The 27,271-nt window shown below is 35.4% G+C and overlaps 1 protein-coding gene across 3 annotated transcripts in view; it reads right to left on the bottom strand.

Annotated features, from left to right (window-relative positions):
* Window positions 1-2,655: 2,655 nt before the first annotated feature.
* Window positions 2,656-27,271, bottom strand: part of ERBIN (erbb2 interacting protein) — a 127,618-nt gene continuing 103,002 nt past the window's right edge. For 2 of the 3 annotated variants that reach the window (XM_074931193.1, XM_074931192.1), the window contains 9 exons: window positions 24,972-25,089; window positions 23,059-23,242; window positions 20,735-22,259; window positions 13,406-13,549; window positions 12,440-12,571; window positions 10,496-10,702; window positions 9,199-9,291; window positions 8,538-8,612; window positions 2,656-5,879 (listed from right to left, as the gene is read on the bottom strand). In XM_074931193.1, coding sequence (XP_074787294.1) covers window positions 5,772-5,879; window positions 8,538-8,612; window positions 9,199-9,291; window positions 10,496-10,702; window positions 12,440-12,571; window positions 13,406-13,549; window positions 20,735-22,259; window positions 23,059-23,242; window positions 24,972-25,089 — 2,586 coding nt within the window. In that variant the 3' untranslated portion in view covers window positions 2,656-5,771. The remainder of the gene's footprint in view (window positions 5,880-8,537; window positions 8,613-9,198; window positions 9,292-10,495; window positions 10,703-12,439; window positions 12,572-13,405; window positions 13,550-20,734; window positions 22,260-23,058; window positions 23,243-24,971; window positions 25,090-27,271) is intronic. The other variant, XM_074931194.1, reaches the window with a different exon arrangement.

Raw genomic sequence — 27,271 nt, 5'->3', positions numbered from 1 at the left:
ATTCTGCTTAGTGAAACTGAAACATTTAGCAACTGTCAGTTCAAGTATAAAATTATAAATTCCTGAAGAACCTTCACTGTTATATAGACTAAGGAAGAACTACCTAAGTGACCTCTACTGTGATAAGTATGCGTCCATGCTTCAGTGGAACAGCACATTAGGTTCATTCATGCCTGATAAATGTGAACATACTCTTAAATCTCAAATGGAATGAGAATATACAAGATGTCATTTAACATACAATTCTGTGGAGCAAGTAAAGACAAACGCAATTTTTTTCCAAAATGACCTGCCATGGCATAGAGTAAGGTTTTCTTTTTGGATGCTTACTTTCAAATCCAAGTTGCAAGGCAGAACCCGACCTTCATTTAGCATTAGCCAATTCTTCAAAGTATCTTGTGTTGAAGGCAGTTTAGAAACTTAAAGGCTTATCCTGCTGTGAAGACTGAAAAAAACACCAAAAAGCCCCTAAAAAACCCAGAAACAGAGCACTTGTGTGATCTGAGATTCTTCCATAACACAGAAACACTTGGGGAAAGCATTATTTGATACAGTCCTATCACAGGTAGAGCAATTCTTGCAGAAAAATTATTCAAGGAACAAGGAACTGTAGGTCCAAACTTAATTCAAAGAGCAAAAGAAGAATACATAAGTTACATTGAGCTATCTAAATTAGATCAGTTACTGTAATCATGATTTGTCTTTTTCATTTTACAGGATAGGTTCTTAGACTAGCGGTTTTCCAAAGAAAGAACCAAAACCTGTAACTAATGATAGCCTTTTTTTAGATGCAGTATCAGCCATTCATGAGGAAGCCCAATGATCTTCTAAAATAGTTTCTAGCTTCCTTATTGAGAGGAAAGTTTTATTTCAGAAAGTATACTTGTCCTGGTTGGAACACATGTTCCAATATTTATTTTCAGAGGGCAGATGCAGTTTTGTCTTTTTAAATGAGAACTACACAGAGTGCTCCAGCAGTTCTTTAATTTTCTGTGTAAGCTCATTCAAAACAAATTATCTACTGCAAGGGTTTAAAAAATTATTTAAACCAACTTATTCAAGTGGGCCTCTGGGAAAGATAATTCTTGATGGCAGAAGAGCAGAAATTATTTGATGCTGTAACTTGAAAAAAGTTTCCTGAAATCAGCTATACCCAGCTGAGTAGTAAAAATTGAATAAGGAAGATTTTGAGAAAGATATTTCTTCTGTTGTTTGATCTTTTTGTTTTGTTTTATAATACATGTCATAAGGAAAACTTACTGAAATAGTGTCCTTATTCATGACAAAACATGGCTCCAATTACAGAGACTGTGAGAAATCACAGAATCCCATAAAACTGGCCAAGATTAATTCAGACCCTATAGCAAATAATCAATTTCTAGCCAAATTTTATACACTTCAGCCAAGAATTCATCAAAGCTGCAGGACTATAGGTAGCATATTGCATAAGCAATACTGAACTGAAAGTCATTAGGTCTGAGGCTTTTTCTTTTGACTTCAGTTGAGCAGTGTATGATCTTAAACAGAAGTTTTCACTTCTCTTACTTTAGCTACTTCGGTTCTACATATAACAACTCTTTCAGATGGGGGCAATCTTATAATTGCAACACCTGGTGTAGCGGAGCCCCAGTTTCAGGGTATTCTCATCAATGCCGCAAGAGAATCTTCTGGACACATTCCAAAATTGAATTTAATCCAAGGCAACAGAAGTAACACACCAAAAATACACTCTGCCTCCACTCAGAAAAGCACAAGTTGAACCCAGCATTCTCAGGCGCTTAATGAAAAAGCAAGCTGTTGAGTTACAAAATAAAGAGACTAAAGGCTCAGTTGCACAGGAATGAGGCTTACCTAACAAATATCTGTGAAATGGGAAGGAATAAATTTGAAGTCTGATGAATAAAAGGCAGAAGAGACAGCAAGCTAAATGTCTTCAAAAAGAGAACTCACAGGGTAAAAATGAAGGGGGAAGAAATGCCTAAGTCCAAGCAGGGAGCAGATACAGAAGACCTTAAATAGGGAGGGGCCCAATAGTCCAGGGTCATCAGGACTGTAACCTGTTATAGTTAGGATGAGTTTTCTGTGTATAGGAAGTCAAGTAGTAAAGTGACATTGATACGCCAGATCCACATATACAAGAAAAAAAAAAAAACACCACAACACTAAACAGTTTGTGTTACTACATAGCCAGGTGGTTTCCAGAAAACTGGATGTAAACCTGCATTTACCTCTCCTGTGAAATTCTGCGCCTACTTCTTTGCCACATAAAACTTGTACATCTCACCAGAGCACTCTCAAGACACTCTTCATTTTAATCCTGCTCCTTGACTTAGTCACCCCCTTTCTGCTATTGAAACTAGTTCGTTTGAATCAGATAAAGACCACTCATCTCTTTAGTAGAGAAGCCACTAGCTGTCCTTGGCTGATTTCATCACAAGACCGGGTTATTCACAGAAGTATTTCTTTGTGAATAACCCGGTCTTGCAATGAAACCACCTAGAGCAGGCCCCTGGGCACTGAGATGCACAGTCAGAAACACAAATAAGACTTTACTACTGTGTATTGATAGAGCACTAAGGTCTATAGAAACTAAAGAAGAATACAATAGTGATATGGAGAATTTCCTAGAACTTAAATAAGTCCATTACACACAGCTTTAAAGAGCATTAGTTTATTATCTATTCTCCATGTGTTACCTCAGAAACAGTCTAATTATATACAAAAATTTGGAATGTTGAATAAATGCTGATCAACAAAAACATTTTGTAGCTGTTTGACATGGGTATATTTCTAAATAAAATAATCATAAAGGTTTGATTCTGTGTGTTGCTTATTGCTATGTTTGTGTTCATAGAATGCTTTCAAGTATATACACATTTTTTAAACTCCAGTCCACAAAAGAAACTAAAAAATATTTACATAATAAATAGGTGGGAGACTTCATCTTTTCATTACACCAGTTGAACTGATTCTTTAATGAACTATTAACAGAAAGAATTAACAGTTTGCATCAATTCATTGCCATGCTAAGTAATTTAGGGTGCTGATGGATTTTGTTCTATTCAAAATGTAGTTTAAGATGCATTCAAAATGAAAAGTGCCGATATTGTCTCTCCTGCTGAATCTTGGCTGGACTAGTGCAGGAGACATCTTTCTCCCACTCTTTTCAAAGTCATCTAGTTTGTCATGTGTTTACCATTGCACACAGACACTGAAGAAACAAACACATTTCAATCCACGGAAAAATCCAACATCTACTGAGTAAAATCAGCATAATCCATGTTTTATTAGATGGTTAATTTGCTAATTTACTGAAGACAAGCTTTGGCCAAGTATTTCCACAAGAAGTACTACACTTCTTGCTATAGTCTCTACTTCTGCAGTTCTACCACAGACAAACATTTTTTGGTAGAATTTTCCTGTGATACATAAATCTGAAAATTAAGTGACACAACAACATTTAAAACATGTTACCATTAAAGCAAAATACAATACAGTATAATTCCTCAGTGATATATTTAAATGTACTGCAAAATGTATACAAAGCCAGTCCGAGATCAGTAAAGAATCAGTTCTGCTTTTTGGACTTTTCCCTTCCCGAAGATACGGGTTATGCAGAAGACCAAGGTAATTAAGGACTTGTTTGTATGCATTCCCTTTAAAAGGCAGTGTGTGATAAAAATAACATGACTCAAAGTAATGAACATGTGACGTGAACATTTTGCATTTTCAATAAAAAAATAGAAACTAAACAACAACAAAATGAATCTTGAAAAGGGAACACTGAAGCCTTCCATTATATAGCTATGTTTCTCACTCTTTCCTTTGAAGATTAACAGCACACAGAAAATAGGTGAATTTTATCAAAATACAGCACACTTTGCTAATATATCAAAAAAAATAATTTTCTAGGTAAATATTACTGAAAATCAACTAAAAAGAAAATATACAAGGAGAGTTGTTAAAGGGTTTCAGTTAAAATTATTAGAACTATACACAGTAAAATAAGCAATAGTTAACATCTTTGAAAGAAGTGCAATAATATTGGAGTTCACTTACTGAAAAAGTATGTAAGTACTGCCTGTTTATTACTGCTAGCTATGTATAATTCCCCTCTCTAGATCATTGTCTCAAAACTAAAGGAGGCTGGTGGTTTTGCTAGCTTTATTAAAAGCAATTACTTTTGTACACATGGGTTGAAAAAAGCAACTTATACCTGTCTCAAACTACCAACTTACATGTAATTAAAAATGAACTGCAATAACTGAATATTGCTACAATGAAAGGCTAATCATTAGCCTTGATTAAGAACAGTTATTGGTCTTCTATGGCACTTTTCCCTGGTCCGTAACAACCATGTATTAATTATCACTGCAGATTATGCAGTCTATATTCAATTACAAAGCTGAAAGAGAAAAATAAAGTTAATGTTTCTGGTAAAATTAATAAAAGCATAATTGAATATTTTATACAGTAATAAGGAACAAAGGCAGCCTGTGGTAAATCACTATTACATTAATATAGTTAGAAACCCTTTAATGACTCTGAAGTGTCTAGTTCACATTTAATGTTACCTGTAGGAACAGCCCTTTAAGAAACATCATTATGAACTGGTGGGTTGTTAGTACACCCTCCCTTTGCTCCCCATCTCACCACAGCAATTCTTCATCACTGTTCAAAGTTTCACAAACTTGCTTTGGTTACCTAGCTCCATATGTGTATGGTTTCCTTTTTGATTAACAAGGCAATGCAAAGGCCAACAAAATCATGGTGTCTTTCACAACCCTTCCTGCACACTTTGTGTGTGTTTAAATACATGTTACAGGCAACAACCTTAAAAACTGGCCATTTCAGTTTCTTTTTTTAAAATCTGTAAGGTTAAAATGAAGTACTTTTTATAAAGATAAAAGTATCACCGTTTGCACAAAATTGGGGATTTCCATGGCAGAGAAAAACCTCTGGGCACATTTCCACAGTACAATTGAAAAAATTATGTATGCAAGAAAACCCAACTAAACATGACTCACATGTGGCAAAAGAATATTCAATGACTACATTAAGAACAAATCCTGTAGAGTATCACAAATTTGTAGTTACAGTCTTCCTAAAAAAACACCATAAACTTTTATTGCATTTTCTATTGGTAGACGTACACTCCAGAACTAAACACTTTTTCTTCTTTCCTGATTCCAGATTTAGATAGCAGATATTTTTTTCTCCTGACCTTTATTCTGTTCAACCAGCACCACCTTCCATCTACCCATTCATCTATACAATGTGCACATAGCAAAGCCAACATTTTGTATCTCCTGTCCATATCTACAGAAGTGGTTTCAGCATAACACATTAATATCTGGTGAATAAAAATAAAGGCAATAAATAGCTACAGGCCAGACAGCCCTGCCATCTGCCTACTGGCTACAACCAAGGCTTTGTGAAATCTTACACAAAGTTTAGTAATGTGTATGGATTATCCAAAAATAAACCTACCATCTGTACAAAAAAACCAACACAGGTTTGTTCTTGGAGGAGTGATCCTTAGATTGCTATAATGCTTAAAAACAAGTTTATTCACCATATGCATTTCCAAAATGATTTCCTGTATGTTCTATACAGTGGTTTTTACCCCTTTAGCCACAAGTTCAGTATTTCCTGTACAAATTTTGATCATAATTATTTTCAAGTTCCTTTCCCGTATAAAAATATGCAAAATATTCAGTTTCCCATGTCCTTCAATGAATCCTGCTGTCTTTCCTCCCAGTCCACAGTATTTATGAAGAAACTTCGCGCACAATGATGAGTTCCACTGCATTCTGAAAAGTCTTTAGCAAAGATACTGCTTGTCCATGATCAATATTGATGAAGCTGTATCCATTAGCCTAAAAAGGAATATTTAAAATTGAAAATGACAGTCTCGTATGGCTTATTAGTAAAGTGTCTCATATTGCATGTTAAGTTTAAGATTTAAAATAAGCAAATTCTGTATGAATGCAGACAATAAGCCACTGCAGATTTATATATATTGCATTGTTGATGAGTTGAAAATGTACCTGTATGCTACAAGAAATTAAACTACTGTGTTAGCCTTGCAAGAATTTTGCCCCAAAGGTATCGCAAATAACAAAAAAACCCCCTGAACTTTAAACAATTAACATCAGACATCTAATTAATCAGCCTTAATACAGCCACACTAAAAAAAGCAAATGCAGTACAAATGACATATCCCAGTTTAAGTATCAGAATATTAGAAATAGGATTTGTAATAAATTAAAACTATTGAAGCCTTTAACAAAAAACATTAATAGCATTGGGAGCCATTTAGGGTGTGAGACTTCCTGAGGTCACTCCTAGCTTGAATTTTCCTGTGACTATAAACAACATTGTCACTCTTGGGACAGGTTTAGCTTGGCTGACATAGGAAGGCCTAAGAGGCCTACAAAAGTCAGGGAAAACATGGCTATGGTTCCACTTCTCGAGGTGTACTACTACAAGTTCATGTTCAGTCTGGGTGGTAAAATCTTGCAGAATGACAGATTTGTCCTGTTTAAACTGCTGTTGCTTCCAGCTGTGCATCCAACCTTTCTCCCTGAGCTACTGCCTCCTCATGTGGTGACACAGAGAAATGCTCAGGCACCTTAGCTGTGCCATTTTGGAGTTGTGGTTCCTTAACCCACTGCCAAACACTTGTTACCAGCTGAATCCTTTGTTGTAAAAACAGTGGTTTTTAAACCTGTCTAGGGTTGCAGGGAAAGATTTACGTATAGACTATTCCAAGAGCAAAAGTGGCAGCAACCCTTCCAAACCATCACCTGTACAGAATATCTTAGCCCTAACCGAATATGCAGCAGTACCTTAAGACTTACATGTGATTATCTAGTCACTGGTCATGTAGAATACTTTTATTATACATAATGCATGTCTAATACATATTTTTTTCATAGCTCTTATCTGTCATATCTGTTTACCATATTTTTACAGATCTCTTTTACAGAGCCTGTTGCAAAATCAACCATAGCAGAGTCATTTTGAGAGAGAGAATATACAATCAAAAACTGTAAAAGTTGTCTAAGCAGCAACAACACAGAGTGGGACTGTCATTACACCATTACTAGGATTATTACAGGTATAAAGAATGTGCTGTTACACAAAAAAATATTCTTAGTTATGAGAAATGAAAACAGCCTGTAACTGTCTGAGCACATAAATGCAACTTCTCCTTCAGCTCTTTTTCAAACTATGAAATCCTCATTAGATAAAAAGCAAAACCCAAGTAGTGGAGGAAACTTCATTATATATGTCACACAGACAAACGAAGTTCCATAAAGACAGGAATAAACCATTAGAACAAAAGTCCCCTTTCACATATGTTTGACTCTATAAATACGCTATGGTATTTTCAATGGTTTAACATGCTTCTTGTTACTGTATGTAATGCTGGAGGGTTAGCCCCATCCCTTAAAGTCATCTACATCAGTACGAGAACTAGGACCTTGTTCCAGTGAGGAAGTACAAGCACAGAATTATTTACCGTGATCAAAAACAAGCCAGCATTTAGTTGGAACAACTTGATCTCAGTTTAGTTTTCTCCTGTGCTCTTTGGCTTTATCTTTTGTTCAAAGGATTAGGGTGTGTTTAGGGTTTGTTTTAGAAAACTGTTCCCAGTTGTGGTTTAATTGAGATAGTGGTGGATTTTTTGTTGTGTTTTTGGAAAACTGAAATGCAGCAAAGTCAACTCTATCAATATTCTCAAACCAGTAATGTGGTGAATAATTAATAATTGTTAATAAGTTCTGCAACTTTAAGGGCTGCTACAGCACTGTTCAAGTGTCCTGTTAGCCCACTTCCCTAAGAAAGTAAGGCTTACATAATCTCATTGTCCGCTTCTCTGACCCCTCCCCAGATAGCTTATGAGCTCATTAGACAACTTCAAACAACTCTAACACAGAATAGGTCTGGAAGGTACTGACTTCCTACTAAAAATACCTGCAGACCTGCAGTCCAGAAGTCATGGCTTCTGAAGCAACCTACTTGGCTTGCCTGCAGCAGATATGAAGAGTCAAGTATCAGCTAGCCAAGAGACAGCTTCTGCCAGAACCTCCACATGTCCAGCCTGTCAGCTGGGGGAGAGGCAGCAGACTGGCAGGGACTGCTGGATGGAGAGGGATATAACAGCAAGGTGCAACTGCAGAATTCTTCACTGTGTGTGAATGGCCACCAGTCAAATAATGGAATAATAGTAATGCCTCATGAAATGCTCATGTTACGCCTTGAATGACATTAGGGCTGGGATTTTTGTATTTAAAAGCATGAAAAATGTCCAGAGTTTGGAAAAATGATCCAGCTGATGTTTCACCCTGTGTCACCTATTCTAATGTTAGGTGTCAGAAAATTAAAAGCATCATCCCAGAACATAAGAATACTTCTGGAAGAGGTATTGGTAATCTATCTAAAAATTACACATTCTGCTCTTAGAAAAGGTACAAACTAAAAATGAACTGGTTTATTACATAGGCTAGTTAATTAGATGACCAAAGTACCTGAATTATTTTATCTCCAGGCTGCAACAACTTAGATGCTGGTCCTTCTGGTTGCACTCTGGTTACAAATATACCCTTGAAAAACAGAGGTGGAAAACATTTTTGACAACTTATTTCATTAATAGTAGGGTAGCATGAAGCAGATGTAATTCAAAACAGTCTTTCATTTTTCCACCCTAAGAAGAAAAGCATGAAATATTATTCTACAGGTCTACCGGCTTTTGTGACTGCTTTCCTTTTCTGATGTTAAATCCAGGAGAACTGCCTTTAAAGGAGCATTGAAGGGCAAATTATGATCTGCTTTTGTTTAATTTGGCAGATGTATATGTCAAGATGAATTATCAACCACCAGAAATAAGGCTGTAGGCTAATCATGTTCTCTTTTAAAAGGCTTCCTAATTGTAAACTCCGTAATTCACCATCTCAAATCTGTTGACTGGTATCTGGAACTGTGCAAGAACCACTCAGCTAGAATAATCCTCTGTGTTGTCATGTGACCACTGTGGTAACCTACCACCTTGATTTTCCTTATCATTTGTCCCCAATTTTCTCTACTCCAGCCCCATGTCGTGTCCGTCCCCCCCCCCCCCCCTTTACTAAACACTAGAAACATTACTAATCAGAATGATTTAAAGATGCATTACTATAAAATACTACTCACATCATCTTCAGGTCTGAATGGATTCCCTCTACCACCAACTCCTCCTGATATACTAAATCCAAGTTCTGGATCCTTGTCAATCCTCACTCGAATCTAAGTAGTTACAACCAAAGTTAGATAAACTGCCTGAAAATCAACATTCAAAGCTACTGTAATGAAATTCTAGATGATCTTCTAGGTCCTTTCCAAACTAGATGATTCTGTGATTAATTATTGCTAAGGAATTCAGGTGAACAAAAGCTTTTTAAAAAAAAACAAACTCAAAAAAAGGTATTTATCACAGAGAACATTTTATCTCATAATATTAATTTAGAGCAAGATCCCAATACAAGAGCATCACGTATCGTTGTACGCAAGTTTTACTCCAGTAACGCTATTATTATAATCATAGTTCATGTTGGCTTTAAATTCAGAGATATTTTGATATAATGTAAATGAATTTAATGCCCCCAGCAAAAATACATGTTCCTATAAAATAACTTGTTCCTCTTACTTCTTTGCTACCTTTAGCTGAATTTTAAAAATCAAACCTTATTCCTACTTTCATTATAAGCTCTATGGAGCCAACACTGTCTCCACTTTCTCTTGTCAGAATAGTTGACTAGAAAACTTATTTTACACAAGAAGTGGACATTCTCATTCTAGCGCAGAAAGAAAATGTAGTTCTCAGTATTTTCTCAGAAAACCTGAAACAGTACAGAGGAAACACCCTGTGTCCAAGAGCAGAAAGAAGGCTGCCACAATGAAAGAGCCATTTAATTGTTTAATAATTTCTTATCCACATCTATCATAAATAAATAAAACTGATAATTATCAGGCACGCATCAGATGCTCACTCTTTTTTATCCTGACTTTTGTTCCTGGATGCACATTTCTACACTTGAAGATTTTTGAACCATTCTATATAGCAATGAATAGACACAAAGTACTCTAAATTGTACTGCTGCTTTGTATTTTTTCAGTTACTAGATAATGAGTTGACGATCAATAAATGTAGTTGAGAAAGAAATTTCTAGCTCAGTAAAAAGATGTAAGTTTAATTTTCTGGTGCATTCTGTTAAAAATCTATTGTATATCTCTTCTAAAATGTTCACATAGAAAGTAAAGAGCTCAAAACTTGAAGGAATATGTGATTTCAAGTAGTAGAATAGCACTGGGGTAACACTGTCTTCTGTTGAGACAAATTCCTCTGATTTCTGTCACCATCTACAGAGAAATGGTAATAAATGAAAAAAATCTAACAATTCACTGCCACCAACAGACAGATGTCATATCGTCAAGTTAGATTTATTCTTACCTCTTGCTTTGCCAACTCGTGGCTTTGTCTGGGAGAACACTGGGACTGGGTATAGGGAGGTTGGTGGGCAACTTTCAACATCAGATAATCAATTAATTGCTCTCTAGATGGATGTCTTGCTACTGATGACTGAGGGAGATGATGGACTTGGCTGTAATTTGTCTGAGGTCTCTGAGGCTGGCACATTTGTCCATTTGTCAAAGGTATCTGAATAAAAAAAGAATACTCAATATTATACATTTTATAAGCAGCAACACTCAGTTCCTCCTTTATTATTTCAATATTTATTATACTTGGCTGCTTTTAATTTTAGGAACATTACTAAAACTACTCTTCTGGATCATGTACAATTTTACTCAATTTTCCTTATAGTCATCAGCTCTGACCCACTGAGAACAAATCTGAAAACCAAAAACTTACTTTTAGTACTAAACTACTAGAACAGACTAGACAGTGTTTATTTTTAGCACTTGTTTCACTGAGTCTTCCCAACCATCATTTCCTAGCAGTGCAACTGTCAATATTGAAACTTGGTTGATATCATTATAATTTGCACTTTTATTGCATAAAATCCAGAGATTTTGTAACAATTCCCAGTAGATCATACATAAAATAAAAATCCCACACAGCTAGCAGACAGAAATTATATGCTCTCTGAGCATTGTTTGGTGACCACTTCACAGGAAAACCTTCTGAGCAAATTCACATACAAGCTCAAGATTTTCATATCAAGACTGTAATGGATATTTCAAATAAACATTTTTCTTTTGTTAGCACATCTATCACTGATTTGATAGGTATAATGATGACAAACAGCAGCAAAGTACCCAAACTGTAAAGACATACAGTGCATTCAAACCACATCACCGGGGATGATGCTGGAGATGACGTTTCTTACTGAATTATTGAACAATAACTTACTGAGTTATTGTTCAGCTCTGCAGCTCTGTGTTGAGGTGGGCACCCTTTTCTCTCCTTGCCCATATGCCTCATGCTTTTACCCAGCCTAAGTAGTCATTCATCCATCTGTATGATGCCCATATTCAAAAATGCTACAGGCTTGAGTTACAGACTTTTTCTGCCTGCCATCATTATCCCATCAGTTATAGGATACAAGGATATTACTCTCTCTCAGTATTATAAATAACTGATGTGAGCAAATTTCAACCTTTAACCATGCTATGTGAATGGACACATATCAGAATCTATTCTGTTGGGTTTTTTATGTCAGAGTGATTCTGAGAAACAGTAATGTGTGCATATACACAATTTTTTAGCTTATTTACAGATGAGATGTATTAAATTTACAGTTTTGTACTGCCTTTCCTGAAAACCTAAAGCATGACAGGAAAACTATTTTTTGTTGTACTGCAGAGGTAGAGTTTACATACACAACATGTATCAACAGCTAGCAAATTTCTAATATCCGAGGTCTGTAGAAATGCAACTGAAATTACTGAAGTTATACAAAGAAAATCGGTGGCTGCATTGTAATAATTTACAAGCATCCATTTAGTTTCATTGTAGTAAGTGCTCAGAGATGAACACAGAATGTCTCCTACAAATTCTAGTTTATCATCACAATTTCATCACAACAGATTTCGTTTGTTCTTTAAAAGGTTTAATCAGCTTCAGATTGCTTTCCAGAAATCATCTGCCATATTCCAATTTCCACTTACAATTACATCTTTTGCTGAAAATTTCTTCTTTCAAAGGCCCTGCTGAAGAAAAATGCTAACAATCCCCCTTCGTACAGTTAACTATTCTGTCTTCCTACAAGATTATGCTATCATTTATGCCACCTTCAATACCTCAGTATTACATGTTAAAGAAGCCCCGGTTCCAACTGCTGTCCCAACATAAGTTTCTACTACTACTAAAAAAAAATATATCCTTACAAATAATAATAAATATATCCTATTCATGGTGCCATGAGATAATTACCTGCACAGCTATTTTCTTCATGCTGTCCGGAGGAACATCTTTGAGACTAAGTGTGACAGATGAGTAATTCTGCTGTCCTGAAATGAATACTTCATCCTGGCATTGGTCTCCTGGATTAGAAGCCTGGGGATGCTTTAAACAGAATGGAGCAGTAAAGATGACTGTCTTCATATAATTCAAATTTAAAAATTCTCACAAGAAGCCCAGAATACAACATTTTAAGCACTCTGTTGTTCTTTATCTTCTTTGATTAACTAGTACATTTTTAATGTAGAAAACCTGACTAGACAAGACACCACATTCATAAAATACTGAAGGATATTTTCAAAAATTAGCAACTGCAGAGGTGTCTTTGATCATCAATAAACTCATAAAAAAGTCAATAAATGCTAAAGACTGCCTATATTCAAGGATTCATATGGTTAACAGAAGTCTTCTGTCGACTTTATCCTGCTCAGTATGGTTACCATAACATCACTTAGGATGCTCAGATTTAAAGAGTCACTTCCTCACATTTTCTTACAAACTAAAATATTAATTTTCTTCAATGCCTACAGTATCTTGCAGTACAGATTACATCATCAGAATTGTCTGGGGGAGGAAAAAGCGTAATAAGATTTTGTTCAAACCTTTATCAACCTAGGTTAAATTCAGAATAATAATCTCTTGTTCACATATGTACAACAAAACCAGACAGTTTTACACATGTTCAACCATCTATAAAAGCCAATTAGAGAACTCAACTTCATGGCATTAAATTGAAAAGCCTTGCAATAAGTTTAAGGCGTATGAAGTGAAGGCAAAGTAATTGATTTAAAGCCTATTGAAAAGTTCCAGTATACAAGTATATTATTTTTATTGAAAGCACTGTCCATATATAAAAGGATAACTATCCACTTAAGGACACCTTTCACAGTTTATTCTTTCCCCCTCTATATATTGCAATAGGCTCCTGTAGGTACTCACTCGAACAATGTGCACACCAGAACCTCTTCCGTCTGCAACACTCAAGGCAACACTACCCTGGCTGCCATGCAGATCCCTAGAGCTGCCATAGTGAAGGCTGCTAACTGCAGCATAATTGGAATTAAAGGACCTAGACAGCATGCTCTGAATAGAGAGGGGACAGATTTAACACAGAGATTAGTGCAGCATGCATAAACCACAAGACATGTTATACATAGACTAATACAAACATATTCCATTGTCATGCAAGATAAAAACCATGCAAGAACAGTACCACTGCGATGTATAAAACACAACTCAGTGACCCCTATTCACCTTTATTTACTGTAAATCAGCATGCAATCAGCAGTTAACATGCAGAATTACATGTAAATAAAGTCATTCGAATGTTCACATTTCTGGAAAAACAACAAAGGTGCACAGCTTATAAAAATTTCTATGTTCTCATTAAATTTGCTAAGTATCAAATATGTTGCTGGAAGAGAAGCTGGCAGTCAAGAGTAAACACCTGTGGAAAAACATCTAATTACCAGTTACTATTTTGTCTCATTTTTGCTCTTATTACTGGTGTAGGTACTAAATTTACAGAGAGATTTGACTGTTTGACTGGGTTTTCTTGCAATGCATTTCAGTAACACTTCATTCAAGAATATGAACAAGAAAAGAGGCTAGAAAGAAACCTTGGGCACCCAGTCCTGTGCCACTGTAGGCAATCAAACAGGTAACACAAGCTCAAGGACAGAAGTGATAGTGGTTTGGTTTTGAGCTTCATTACCTTGCAAACCTGACCTCTGCAATATTCATAAGGGTAATAGAAAGCAAGCAGTAGATACTACCATCTTGCCACCACAGACGTTTGTAGTTGTAAAAACAAAACCAAATAAAAAGACTGCAAAAAAGATGAAAAGGAAAATCCTCCACGTGCCACCTGACAACTGAAACAAACCTATCTTGAAAAGGTGACAAAGACCCATGAAAAAACATAATCATAGAAGATACATCACACAGCATCAAAACCCAGCAAAAGCTTTTTGCTTTTTATAAGGTTTCTTAAGCAAAAAAGGAAGAAAAAAGTTCAAAATACATATAATTTGACTAAGACTGCAACAGCTCTTACATGAATAAATACATCTTGGTGTTTGTTGACTACACATACTAATCTGATTTTGAAAATAGTCCCTAGTCCTCAGGCAGTGGAGGACTAGTCTTTCATACTAGCTATATCTTGTGAACCTAAAACTAGTTTAATAATCTAAGTCATATGCCTGTGCATATTCATACTTCCCAGATGCTCTGGTAGTGCAAACATTGGAAACTCCCTTGGAAAACACTATTTGCTGACAGTAATTGGCTCTTCTTGGCCAAGGGTCTTGGATAACCTCTCAATGGCATAGTGATCTTTCTTCATGCTCCTCTTCTACATCTACCCTGTTCTTTAGTCAATGGATTTTTCAAGCTTTCAGACAAATCTCCAAAGGCTTTCCCCCTGTCTTGGGCGGGGAAGACTACTCAGCATTCAAGTCTCTCTTTACTAAACATTCAATCTGAGCTTACTGCTCCTCTAAGTTTCAGGCCAAACACCCAGATGAAACTGCAAAATCCAGTTTTCCTTAGCTCCTTAATGCCTCAAAGCATCTTCTTACAACTCTTCTCAAAAGTCTAATTAGCTGGGTGGCTTTCTTCCCCCACTTGTACAGCCAACTTCCTGAAGTCTCCTTACAGAGGCTTCTATATTGTTCCAACTTCTGTAAGTGGCAAAAAGACTGATAAAAAGTAGAAGGAATTCATGATGAGACTAGAAAGTTATCTTCTGAAAATGTCTCTAGCAGACCATCATACTATAAAGATCCCTCGATCCACTAGATTCACTCTTCTCTTGGAGGGACCCAAACAGATGTTCAATAAATAGTGGCAATCTAAATCCAGATTTGTATTTACAATCCAAGATAGATCTGCAAGAGGAGGTAGCACTTTCCAAAAATTTGCAGAGGCACAAACTTGTTAATCAGGAATTAAGATTTCAGTTAACTCAGTTTAATGAGCTTCAAGGTGATTACACAGCATGAGAGTAGTTTATTATTTAAGGGTTTATAAAATCTCCTTTCTTGGTAGACACCTTTTCTGAAGTACAAAAAATTGATTGTGTAATTGATGTAGAAGACATGAGAAGTACTGAAAACACCATTTTTCTCCTCTACATTGGGCACAGCATCTCAACACTAAATTAGAAGGAACCCACAAATACAAACTGTACAGAACAAATACTATTTAAAATTACATGGAGTTGTAATACAGTTTTAGTTTAACACAACACATTTGTCCTAGGGACAAATTTAGGAAGTATTTTCCCTCTACCTATTTTTAGCTGGAAAGAGAAAAACTGAGACATTCAGAGTGTGAGCAGTATTCCTCTTAATTTTGTTTAATAGGAGCACGATGAAGGTTGTACATTTCCTAGGGAGATTCTTGAAGACTGCTGCACCACATAAGACACTTTTGGAAATATGAATATGCAGATGCCATTAAGCCTCCTGATTTTAATTCAGATTTATTAAAAATTATATATGAAAAAAAGTATGGTCTAAATTTCAGATTAAATAAGAGTATTAATTCCAATTACCAACTCCATTCTCCACCTGATTTGCTAGGGCATAATGGCCTGCAAAATGGTAATTCAAATATTTGAAGCTTGAGAAATCTAATTTCAGTTACTCTAAACTGATAAACACTAACAAATATACATGCCATGCTCCACTATATTCTTGTGAAATCTAAATTCACCACAAATCAGTTTTTCAACTGTGAAGAACATGTATTAAAATCCACAATACATCACGAAAAAAAGGCTATGTACAAAATAAAAAAAAATATTTGGCATTTAAATCATGATTTGTAGGCAAAATCAGCCTCTTAATGGAATCAGTTCAGATGCAGGCAGCTAGGAGCATAGTTTTGGTGTTTACTTACATCCTTTTTGAATGCTTAAGAATCAGAATATTTTCTCCATTTTGCAGCTTACAAGAGAATTAATAATTTCATATTTCAAAAGGATGCCTTGTGGGAACTGAAGTGCCTTACTTAGATAAAAGACAATAAATAGTGGAATTTACCTAAGATAAATTCTATTGGAGAATACTGTTTTCATTTTAAGACAATCCATGAAATTTTGGTATATAACAAGAACTAATAAAATCCTAATAAAATTCAAGTATCTGCAGGGAACAAGACTCTACATTCTACTTATCTTGGAATAGCCTTAACTTGTAACTTTACTGCTAAGACTGTTAGCCCATTTATTTATTTAATTATTTACGTAACAGTACTTACAATCAATTGCCAGCTAAAAGTGGGCATAAGTTATCCTTTGAGACTATATTAAATGTCTAGAAATCCCTTTACTTTTAATTTCCACCTTGACTATCTAAGATTCTTTAGAAGAAGTTTGCTCAAGGTATTCTGGAACACTTGAAATACCTATAATGAATTCTTTAAGCAAAAAAAGCTTTGCTTGAAATCTGACAGAATTCTAGCAAGATAGCAACTTATCCTAAAGAAGAACTTAAAACATTATGAAACTATTCTTCGGTCATGAGAGAGGAAAAAAAAAGGCATGAATTTACATCTCTGATCCTGAAAAAAAATGTATCTTCAATAAGTGACAGCATTCCTATTGAAGAGATACATATGGAAAATTACATATAGTTTAAATTCTGTCGTAAAATGTTTGCAGGGTCAGAACTTGCACTTAACTTTATGTATGCACAGACCCACTGAATTTACTTTCCTTGGCATACTGAAGCAAGCTTAATTTGAAGAAAATCTGAGGCCAGGTAACTTAAAATATTTTTGCATGTTAGGTGTGTAGCATAAAAAAATAAATTCAATTCAAACTCTGAAATTGACTAAAACTGCAAGTCTATATCAATACTGAAACACTTGGACTTTATTCTTTTAATAAGGCACTGTACACTGGCAACTTTGAGAATAAAACTATTCGGATTTCTGAACTGCAAAGCAGGAATCAAACTTTATGATGTCTTCTCGGAAAGCTCTACCATTTTAGATAAATAGTAGATAAATTAGATGAAAAATAGAGGACTTAATTCCTGATGAAATTAGAATTGAAAGCAAACACACACCTGATGAACTCCAAGAGATCCACAACAAAAAAAGAAAATATACATATGTGAGTAAAGAACAGTCAGGCTCAGTAACTGTTTCTGCCTACTCAGCACATAAATATAACAGATATTTGCAGAAAACTGTTGCAGATATTTATTACTGTGCAAAATTCCTCTACTACACAATTAAAATAAGTGGGACACTAGTGATTTTTGCACAGGCAATAATTTAGTTTAAATCCCTAAATGAAAACTTTCAGCAAGACTGCTACAGAAGACTACTGTGTCGTATCAGGTAGTAAAATCTGCAAGTCACACCTGAAAGGGAAAATATGCTGAAAAATGTTACCGTAAAAACTCACATGTGCACTAAATTTATGAGGGGCAGAACTGACTGCATGCCTTCCAACAGCTTGATATATATAGAGAGATATAGATATAACCACTAGAGAGCAGCTTGACATTTAAATAAGCTCTTTTCTCCGTTTTACAATAAAATATGCTTTGCATCAGGTAAGCATATTGTTTCTCTTGAATATATGCAAAATTTCTATGTACAAATGGTCTCATGAACTGTTTTTACCTTCCTTCAAGCAGATGGATAATTTTATACGCCCTTAGAACTTGTCAAAGGGATAAACAAATGCTGGTTTCTTGTATGGAATTCATTGTTAATCATTTTTGCTGGACTTAAACTAACCTGCATCTCTCCTCATGCAAAATAAACTCCTGAAAGTTTTTTTTTCCTACCTATATCAAGTAAAAAAGGACGAATAAATAAAACAAGAGCTAGCTTCTTCAATAGCTCCAACAAGCAGACACTGTTCATTTAAGTGGGGTCACCCCCTCTTTCTCTCCCTCCAATTACTAAATTTTATAAAAACAAAATAAACAAGTACTTCAGGCTTAGCAAAAAGAAAAAAAAAAACAAACCAACCCCTCAACAAAGCCCATCTCCAAAACCCTGCAACACCTTCTTTCCTAATAAGCACAGAAATAATAAATTCAGTAACAGACTCAGAAGAGTCTCAGCAAAGGTAATACTATTAACCCATACTGTTGTGTGTAACCAACAAGATAAGAATTAAATATTCATCATAAGGCTTAATCTTGTATACCTGGGTTTGTCAGTATTGTGTCTTATGCTTTAAAAAAACGAAACATCATTTTAAATCCGTGAAAGCTTTGTCAAAGCAATTTCCAGTAAATGTTCCTTAAATGAGCTCTGTAATTGAACTTGTTCCTTCAACTAGTTAATTACTCAAAATTTTTCAGACTTCAAATTCTTTCAGAAGTCTGGTTTATAGATTAAGCCCCCCACCGAAAGCTAATTTTTAATTACAAACTTAAATACCAAACCCATTATTTTAAAAGAACCAGTAAATTCCTAGAATTTCCATATTATCATATTTGCCAGTTGCCATATAGGATCATATCTATGTTTTTCACAGTTCAGATTTTTCTTTTTAAATCATATCCCAGAGACTATAAAGTAGGTAATTATATATACATTCATTTTTAAACCCATAAATATATCTCAGATTGCTAAGTAAAAGCTACTTTGAAATGCTTCAAGGCCAGAACAAAAGAGACATGCACATATAAAATGGTCTTCTAAGATCTGTTAAATTAGATGCACAGGTTAAGACCTCAATAGCAGCTATTCCATATCACTCTAGTAGGAAACAAAAATTAAGGTTTACATATAAAACATGATAGAAAGTATGAAGGGATATGAATGGAATCAAGTCAGGCAACCAATTTCATTGCAGTCAAAGGTGAGAACACTGTATAGTACCTGAACAAGTATCACTGGTGTATTAAACATTGTTCTTAATATGTCAAATGTAGACAATATAAGAACGAGCTATTAGCAGTGCACTGAAGTTTTATTTCCCTCCGTATTCAGGGATTGCTGGGATTTTTGCTTCTATGTTATTTCATCTAAGATTTGATATATGCATCCAGGAGAATGGAAGATCAGAGAATGCACCTTTTATTAGGGTTGGAACATCTGTGAAAGCCTTAAAATATTTTATGTTGTACTCAAACTTCATCAGAAGAACAGGTGCAGCTGTTACGCAGGCTTCTTTAAAAAAAGAGGAAACCCTTCCATCCCTTTCTATCACCAGACATTACGCAACTTAAAACTAAAGCAAATCTATCCTACCAAATACTTGGGTTTCTGAAGAAAAATTATGGCTAAAAGTAATTTTTCCAACCACCTCCAATTAAATTTCTTTAGCTGTCACAGGTATTGAAGTATTTAGCATAATAAGCACAAACTAAACTATGTTCTTTCAAAGGAAATGAAAAAAGAAAATCCATCTAGCTGTTACAATCAGCTGCTTTACTCACTTCCCCTCCAAGGAAGCACTATCAGGCTAATGTCATTCTACCCATTATTTACCGATGCTATTTTAAACTGGTTTAGCTGGACAGCATAGATTACACTCTTCAGTCTCTACACAAATTTTTTGAAGATATGTAATTTTTCATCTCTACATATCAGCTCAAATTCTTGATAAAATTTACAGTACATAAAGAATCCTGTTCATCATCTCTAGTTATATCAAAACCTCCTGTGATTTCTTGAACGGAACAAGATTTTTAAGTGTTCTCATCTCACAGCAGTAAACATTCATTCAACAATCTGTCAGATACCCAACTTCAAAAGACAACTGGCTTGGAGGCAAATACATGTTAATTATGGCTTTTGAATTCTTCAGCAACTGAAGCTGTAGGTCTATACTTCTAAACACATTTTACTGATTTTCCTTCCCTTATTCTTAAAGAGAAGAAATAGGGGGGAAAAGGCACAACAGAAAGATCAAGATGTGTAAGAGAATATTTTAGTATAATACAAAACCAAGGCTACCATAAAAATTACCTGGCCTAAAAGAGCTAGCCTTGCAGTCCAGCAGGTCAATGTGACATTATTAAATGCCTTCTAAAGTAATAGGACTAAGCTGGAAAATACGATGTAAAAAAAACCTGGACTTTTCTTTTCTCCGGAGGTAAATTTCATTTACAGTCTACCATTCAACTGTTTCTCATATATTCATCACAAACATGTTTAACCTTTTAAAAGCAGTACCAAAAGTACATTTTCACTGGTAAATAAAAGCAGTTCAAAACACAGTGTACTCAAATTCTGCCTTTCTGTTACTTGGATATGGAATAAAAGTTTTTAAATTATTGTTTTTACCTTTTCTAGCTTTTTAGCCTCAATATGTCGCAGCACCTGTTCCCTCCAGTCATGAGGGACTTTGCTTTTTCCTGGAGGGTCTAATAAAGAGTGCTCAGAGTTAACCCTTGGGTTTGATCTCTTTGAAGGGCTAGTCCGTGAGTAATTGAAGTCACTAACTGACATAGTTCTTTCTGGTATTTCATTCACCGATGGCCGAGCACTCTGTGGTCGGGGCACATTTGGACCATCAATGCTATATGTCCTGGCAGAAAGAGGTCTCTGTTGCCCAGACATCACTGGTGGAGTTCTTCCCATTGAATGCAAATCTCTGTATGTTAAATAGTCCCCTTCAGGAACCTGGGTTCGCCTTGAAGGTCCTGTATCCCCAACATTTATAGAAGCTGTAGAAGACACACTGCTCTGCCTTTGAAGAGTGTGTCTGGTTGCTCCTGGGAGCAGTCTATCATTCGGCTGAACAGCCCATGTATCTATATGTCTCCCAGCCATCCGTTGATGAGTGTTATACAGAGTGCTGGCTCGGACATTGTTATGATTGGAAAAATTCATATTGGCAGAATGCTTTACATAGCTGGGGTTTTCTGTACTCTCAGACCTAAGCAGACGTGAAGGAGGTAAGCTGCCTTGTTCTACTTGGGTGTTTTGTTTCTGGGGCCACAAGGTGTCTTTCGCTGTTGCACTGCTGCTGTACTGAATATTATACTGGGGAGCACAGAACATCTGTGCACCACTTGTGACTGATCCTCTCACTACATTAGCACCTTCAGGATTGTGATTCGAGTCAAACTTGAACACAGTTTTTGTAGAAGATACTAAATCAGATGATGATGATGACGACCCAGGAAAAATCTGCAAGGGCTGATCATACAGAAGAGTAGCAGATTTACTTCGGACTATGTTTTTTCCATCTGCACTATTAGATGCTGATTTTGCCACTGCATTTGACTGTTGAGATCCATTCTCATTGACAACATCGTAGATTTTCAGACCACCAGTGTCCATACAGGTGACACTGTGAGATTTCATCACAGGACCACTTCTCTGTGGGGACAAATCTTCACTGCTCCTTGAAACAGACAGCTCAGCAGAATCACCATCAACTGTAGTGTTTCTTGTTAGTTTGTCATTACTGGGAGACTGTACTACTTCCTCGTGATGTCCATTTACTTTATTTACAGGATATTTATTTCCATTTTCCAAGTGTTCACTTTCTTCTTTCGTGTTGTTACTGAAAAAGCCCTTTACTGAAACAATTTCCTGTGTTTCTAACCTTTCTACAGGAACTGGCACTGCCTCTTCACTAACCAGTTTATTGATATTCATGTTTATTTGGTCTAATTTGTGAGACTCCTCTGTAGGAGTGCTTAGATCAACACTTTTTCCTATCAGGCCTAATCTTTCTTCAATGCTTAATTCATATTCAGACAAATTTGTAACCTTCTCTTCAACATCTATTTTTTCTTCTACTGTAATGCTCAATTCACCTCCATTTTGCAAAAGATTATTCAGATTTTCGTCTTCTCGCCTGGAAAAAAAAAAGATGTCTCTTAAAAGAAATTCTAAAAGGAACCAACATATTCCTTCAAGAATTGGTTTAGAAAAAATAATCATTAACATGCAACACAGCAATACTGTGCACACAAAACAAGACAAATACCAATATACAACCAGATTTATGATTTGCTGTCTTACTGTTACAGAAATGTATTATACAGAGGGCTCATTCTGGCAACGTTTGTGTCACCTGATTTCAGAAGCTTGTTTAAATTCAACAGGAATTATTAAAGACAGTTTAAAAGTGTCACAAAGTAACAATAACTCAATTTTTTAAATCAAATACTTGCAAGCTGGGTGATATTTGGACAAATGTCTTGTTTCTATTGGCATTTTTTTAAAAAAATGGCGCCTTCTAAGTAAAACCTGAAGAAGAGTAGCGACTTGTAAGTTCATTCTTTATAAGTTTCTAAAAGCCTTTTATAGTTATGTTAGTAATCAAATTAATCTTCAAAATTATGCAAATAAAAGCAGAGCTTTTAAAATGGTGTACTGAAGTATTTTGCACGCATAACAAATTATAAGGATGAAATTATTATGCACTAGGATTAAAACAGATGGGAACCATGTCTTGTATACTAAAATTAGTCTCTGAATTTTGTCTTTTTTTAATGCAAGAACTATTCCATTATTTAACCTTATTTTAAAACATTAAAATTTGAATGATTTCATGAATGATAACTTAATGAATTAAAGGAATGGACACATACGAAAGATTAAGTAACATTTTTCTATCGTATTTGCTTAGTGGTATACGTTATCTTACAAACCTGATCTTGGATAAAACAGCAACATGTGTTTCTTTGTCTGGAGAGCAGAGAGAAATATCTTGGCTACTATCAGTATTTAAGGAAACAGAATCTGACATTCGAGAAGGAGACGAACAGTTGCTGTTATTTTGATTACTATTGTGGGTAGCTTCATCTGATAAGGAATCAGCATCTTTTGAATCATCTGAAATAGAAATTTGTCAATTTCGTTACAGACATACACATCTGTTCAACAGCTATTTAATGTGTGTACATTACAGTATTTAGAAACTGTCTCTTGTGCAACAGTAATTCTTTCTACTCAAAAAAACCCTGTAAGGTAACACCTTTGCAAACTGCACTTTACAGAAGACTGTTGGCAATAGTTTCTATTTTTAAAATATTTGGCTCAGTGTAAACAGCCCATATCTGTTAATGAAATTTAACTTGTTGCTTTATTTCAAGTTTCCCTGGCACAATCTAGTGCTACATTATGTAAAATTTCCCCAAAATATCTATCAAATCCTATTTCCATTTTGGCAGTGATTTCAGAGTTTTGAATTACATGAGTCTATTAGCCCCTATGAAAATGAAGCACACCACTTCATGTGCAGGATTTTGAAAGTGTACAGTTTCTGATTTTTAACATTATATCATTGTCAAATAGCTATTTATTAGACCAAGAACTTTGGAAAGACCTAGATCACTGGATAAACTCTGTATAGTTTCATAAATGTAAAATCCACAGGAAATAAAAAATGTTCTGCTGCAGAGTTGGAATCCTATGCATTCCCATGCTTTGCAGACCACTTAACACAACATTTTCAGAGTAATTTACACCTGTGCACACTGATTCTTGCATGATCTATGCATAGTTACATACTGCATCCATACAAAAATAATTTATCTGTGGGACTTGGAAACAGCCATGATTTTAATATAAGTGTACAAACAAATACCTTTAAATTTTTACTTCAAGATACAGTTACAGGTGCCAAAAGCATAAATTTTGTGAAACTAATGTCTGTCTCCACAAACAAGAAAGAAGTTTTGACTTAGTACTTTAGTCAGACATAAAAACCCCAAATACAGCATTGATAAACTTCTATGTTTTCACCTGCGTGTGAACCTCAGCAGACTTTCTGCTACTTCCATGTGGATCTCCTTCATCCCCACTAAATCTCACCTTTTCACATGTAATGGTCAGAAAAGCCTTTTCTCCTGGAAAGTACTGGACTAGGATATCATACGAAGCAAAATACAATTTGCTCCCCAACTTTTAAATTACATTTTCTCTAAATCCTAGGTCATTACTTACTCTTATGGAAATAGTTACCCAGACCACAATTATCTGTCAGAGAATATATAACTTAAGTAACAGAAATTATGATCTGAAGTTTCCTGTCAGAGGAAAGAAGAAAAAGAGCAGAGTAAAGTGACTCTGGAGAAAGAATTGCCACTAGAAGCTTATTCTTAAATCTTAGGAAGAGATCACAGCTTCTCAGAGAAATTCAAACACATGATATTGCTGTCTACAGCAGCAATAATCGACAAAATCTGGGGGAGGGGGGAATATGAAATATTTCCAAGGTAAATACCACTTTCTGCAATGCTTTTCTTAAGAGTATCAGGAGTGTTCAAGTTAACAGTCCCTCAAAGCCCATGCATCTCCTTCCCTCTTCTGCTTTTAAACTGATGACAAAAATCAAGGAAATTAGGCCATCAAAACAGCTTTCTCTACCACACACTCAGGTATAAGATACTGCAGAATTTTTTTTCTGCTTTCATTGCCTAACTAGACAATCAACCATCTTTCTTTTAAAGCATAGAAATTAAATCTATTTTTACATAATTTAAATGGAAAAACTAGCCACTGTGATTCAAGAAATTATCAGAATCACACAACATTTCTATTGCTTTTGATGGTATCTAACCTTTTTTATTATTGCTAAGAGCTACCACTTTTGGTTGGTTTATGGAGGTTTCTATCAGCGGTGGTCGCATTTCTGCCATTTTCATCTCTTCATCGGAGGAGAGTTCTTCTGACTCCTGCTAAAACAAAAACAGCTTTATGGTATGCATTTTAAAGAATTGTAAAGGTAAAGGCTATCTAAACTGTCACCCAGTGAACAAGAAAGGGGAAAAAATATACAAGCAACATAACGCAGCCAGAACATAAGAACTATGTAGTGGCAAGTCAACTGAATTTAGAATATTTGTCACTGAATTATCTTTAAGCAGGAGCACATGTAGACTTGCATTGTCTGATGCACTCCATGGAAATGACACTCAAACTCATAACTTCAGCTGCAAAAAACCTACTTGGAGCAAGCAGACGCAGCATCTGTTTCACCATTGGAGAACCTCCAGTTGAGTTCAAGTCAGAAACTTATCACTGAACTAGCTGGGTATTGGTTTTGCAGAAAAGAGCTCAGACTGAAACAGCTACGGAGTAGCATGACCAAGACAATCTTAGGAATTAGCTATGCTGTGAGAAAAGACTGAATGAGCTTGGCTTGCCTAGTCTAGCAAAGAAAGAGCAAGTGTAGCTTGGGTTTATATCTTTGCATTTATTCTGGGTGCAAATTCCAAAAGGAAGATATATTTAACTTCAAGAACAATAGCAGAGGAATAAAGCAATGCTGAATACATTTAAGCTAGAAATCACTAGTTCCCAACCATAAGATGGAGATCAGTGTACTTATGAAAGAGATCAACTGACAAAGCTGCTGCAAAAGCAGCCATGTGACTGATTCAGAATCCTGCTGACAGCCCTATATTCCTATATTCCTATCATCTTAAAAAAACGATTGTTTCCAGTAATATTTTGAAGGAAAAAACCTTCCTTCCCTAAAGTGGAAATTTCTTTCTAGCAAGCATGCTTCCTATTACAAATACTACAAAATCCATGTTACAGATTGCAAAAATAGTCTGTCAGTGTTCACTTTTTCTTCCATGTTTCAGAACATTTAATGGAGCACGACCTTTGCCATAATACCAACTACCTGGCCAGTTCTTTGGATTGTAGGGAGGATAAACCTGACTGAGATGTAGCAAACAACCTGTGATAGTCTTCATTAAAAATAAAAATCCATCTCTTCTTCTCTGCAGCTGGAACAGCCAACCACTTCACTGCCTCTTATCACATTGCCTTTCTTCTTGGATGTGACATACAAGTGTAATCAATGTTGAAATGAAAGACTTACATGCATGCAAAGTTTAGATATTTGGTTTCAACCGCAACAGAGTTAGCAGCAGGTTATTACATGGAAATAAGGAATTCACTATCCCTGACTGACTACCCACTGCTGCCTCATTTACTTACTGGCATACAGCCAGCTACAAAGAATTGCTGTCACTGTCGTTAGACAACTAATATGATTTTCTGAAATTATGTTTTTAAATGGAAGAAAAACATCAAAACAAATATTTTCACAAAGTACATAGAAATAGGAACATGCTAGTGGAGAAACAGCCAGCAACAGCCACAACTGCTTGTCACAAAGTCTCTTCAGGAAATGTATCATATATGCATGTTCCACTGCTTACCCAACACAGGCAAAAATAATCTGCTTGTGAAACCACAAAAAAAGCATTTTACAGGTTGTGACTGGCAACGGATTAAGTGACAAGTTCCAAAATTTGTGATAAATCTGAAACATTCTAAATAAAAGAATACATAGTGTTTGTCAGAGATGTACAAACAGTTTAGAAATGAAATCTCTGACTCTATAAGAGGTAAATACAGTCCAAGTCATATTCATGACAGCTCACTAATAAACACAAAGGAATACACATTTTGAAACCCACCTTTCACTCTTCATTTGAAATGAATGTGCACAGTCACTTGGATATACAAGTTTTTGATTGCTCCCACTAATCAGATATTTTGTCATTTCAGTGATAATTAAAATCAAGTATTTAATGAAGAACTGACAATCACGCAAAACATGGAAAATTCTAAGCATGAGTCTTTTCACAGTTTGATACTTAGGTCAACTTTTAATGAAGTTTGCTATATTCTTCTTTAAATGCATATATCTTTCATTATGAACTTTTTATTAGTTTTTCAGTTTTTATTTAATATATTCTGAAGTGAGAAAAATATTGCATTGCAAACCATCTGTGTTTATAACACTTATGGCAATTTTCTGCTACTGTCAACATAAACTTTCATCTCCCAGAGTAACAAATTCAATACAACACCAGCACAATTCTTTGACTATTATGATGT

The sequence above is a fragment of the Athene noctua genome, chromosome Z (assembly GCF_965140245.1).
Source record: "Athene noctua chromosome Z, bAthNoc1.hap1.1, whole genome shotgun sequence".
Classification (NCBI taxonomy): Eukaryota; Metazoa; Chordata; class Aves; order Strigiformes; family Strigidae; genus Athene; species Athene noctua.
Note: the sequence above shows the minus strand (reverse complement) of the source record. Positions and strands in the feature narration are given on the sequence as shown.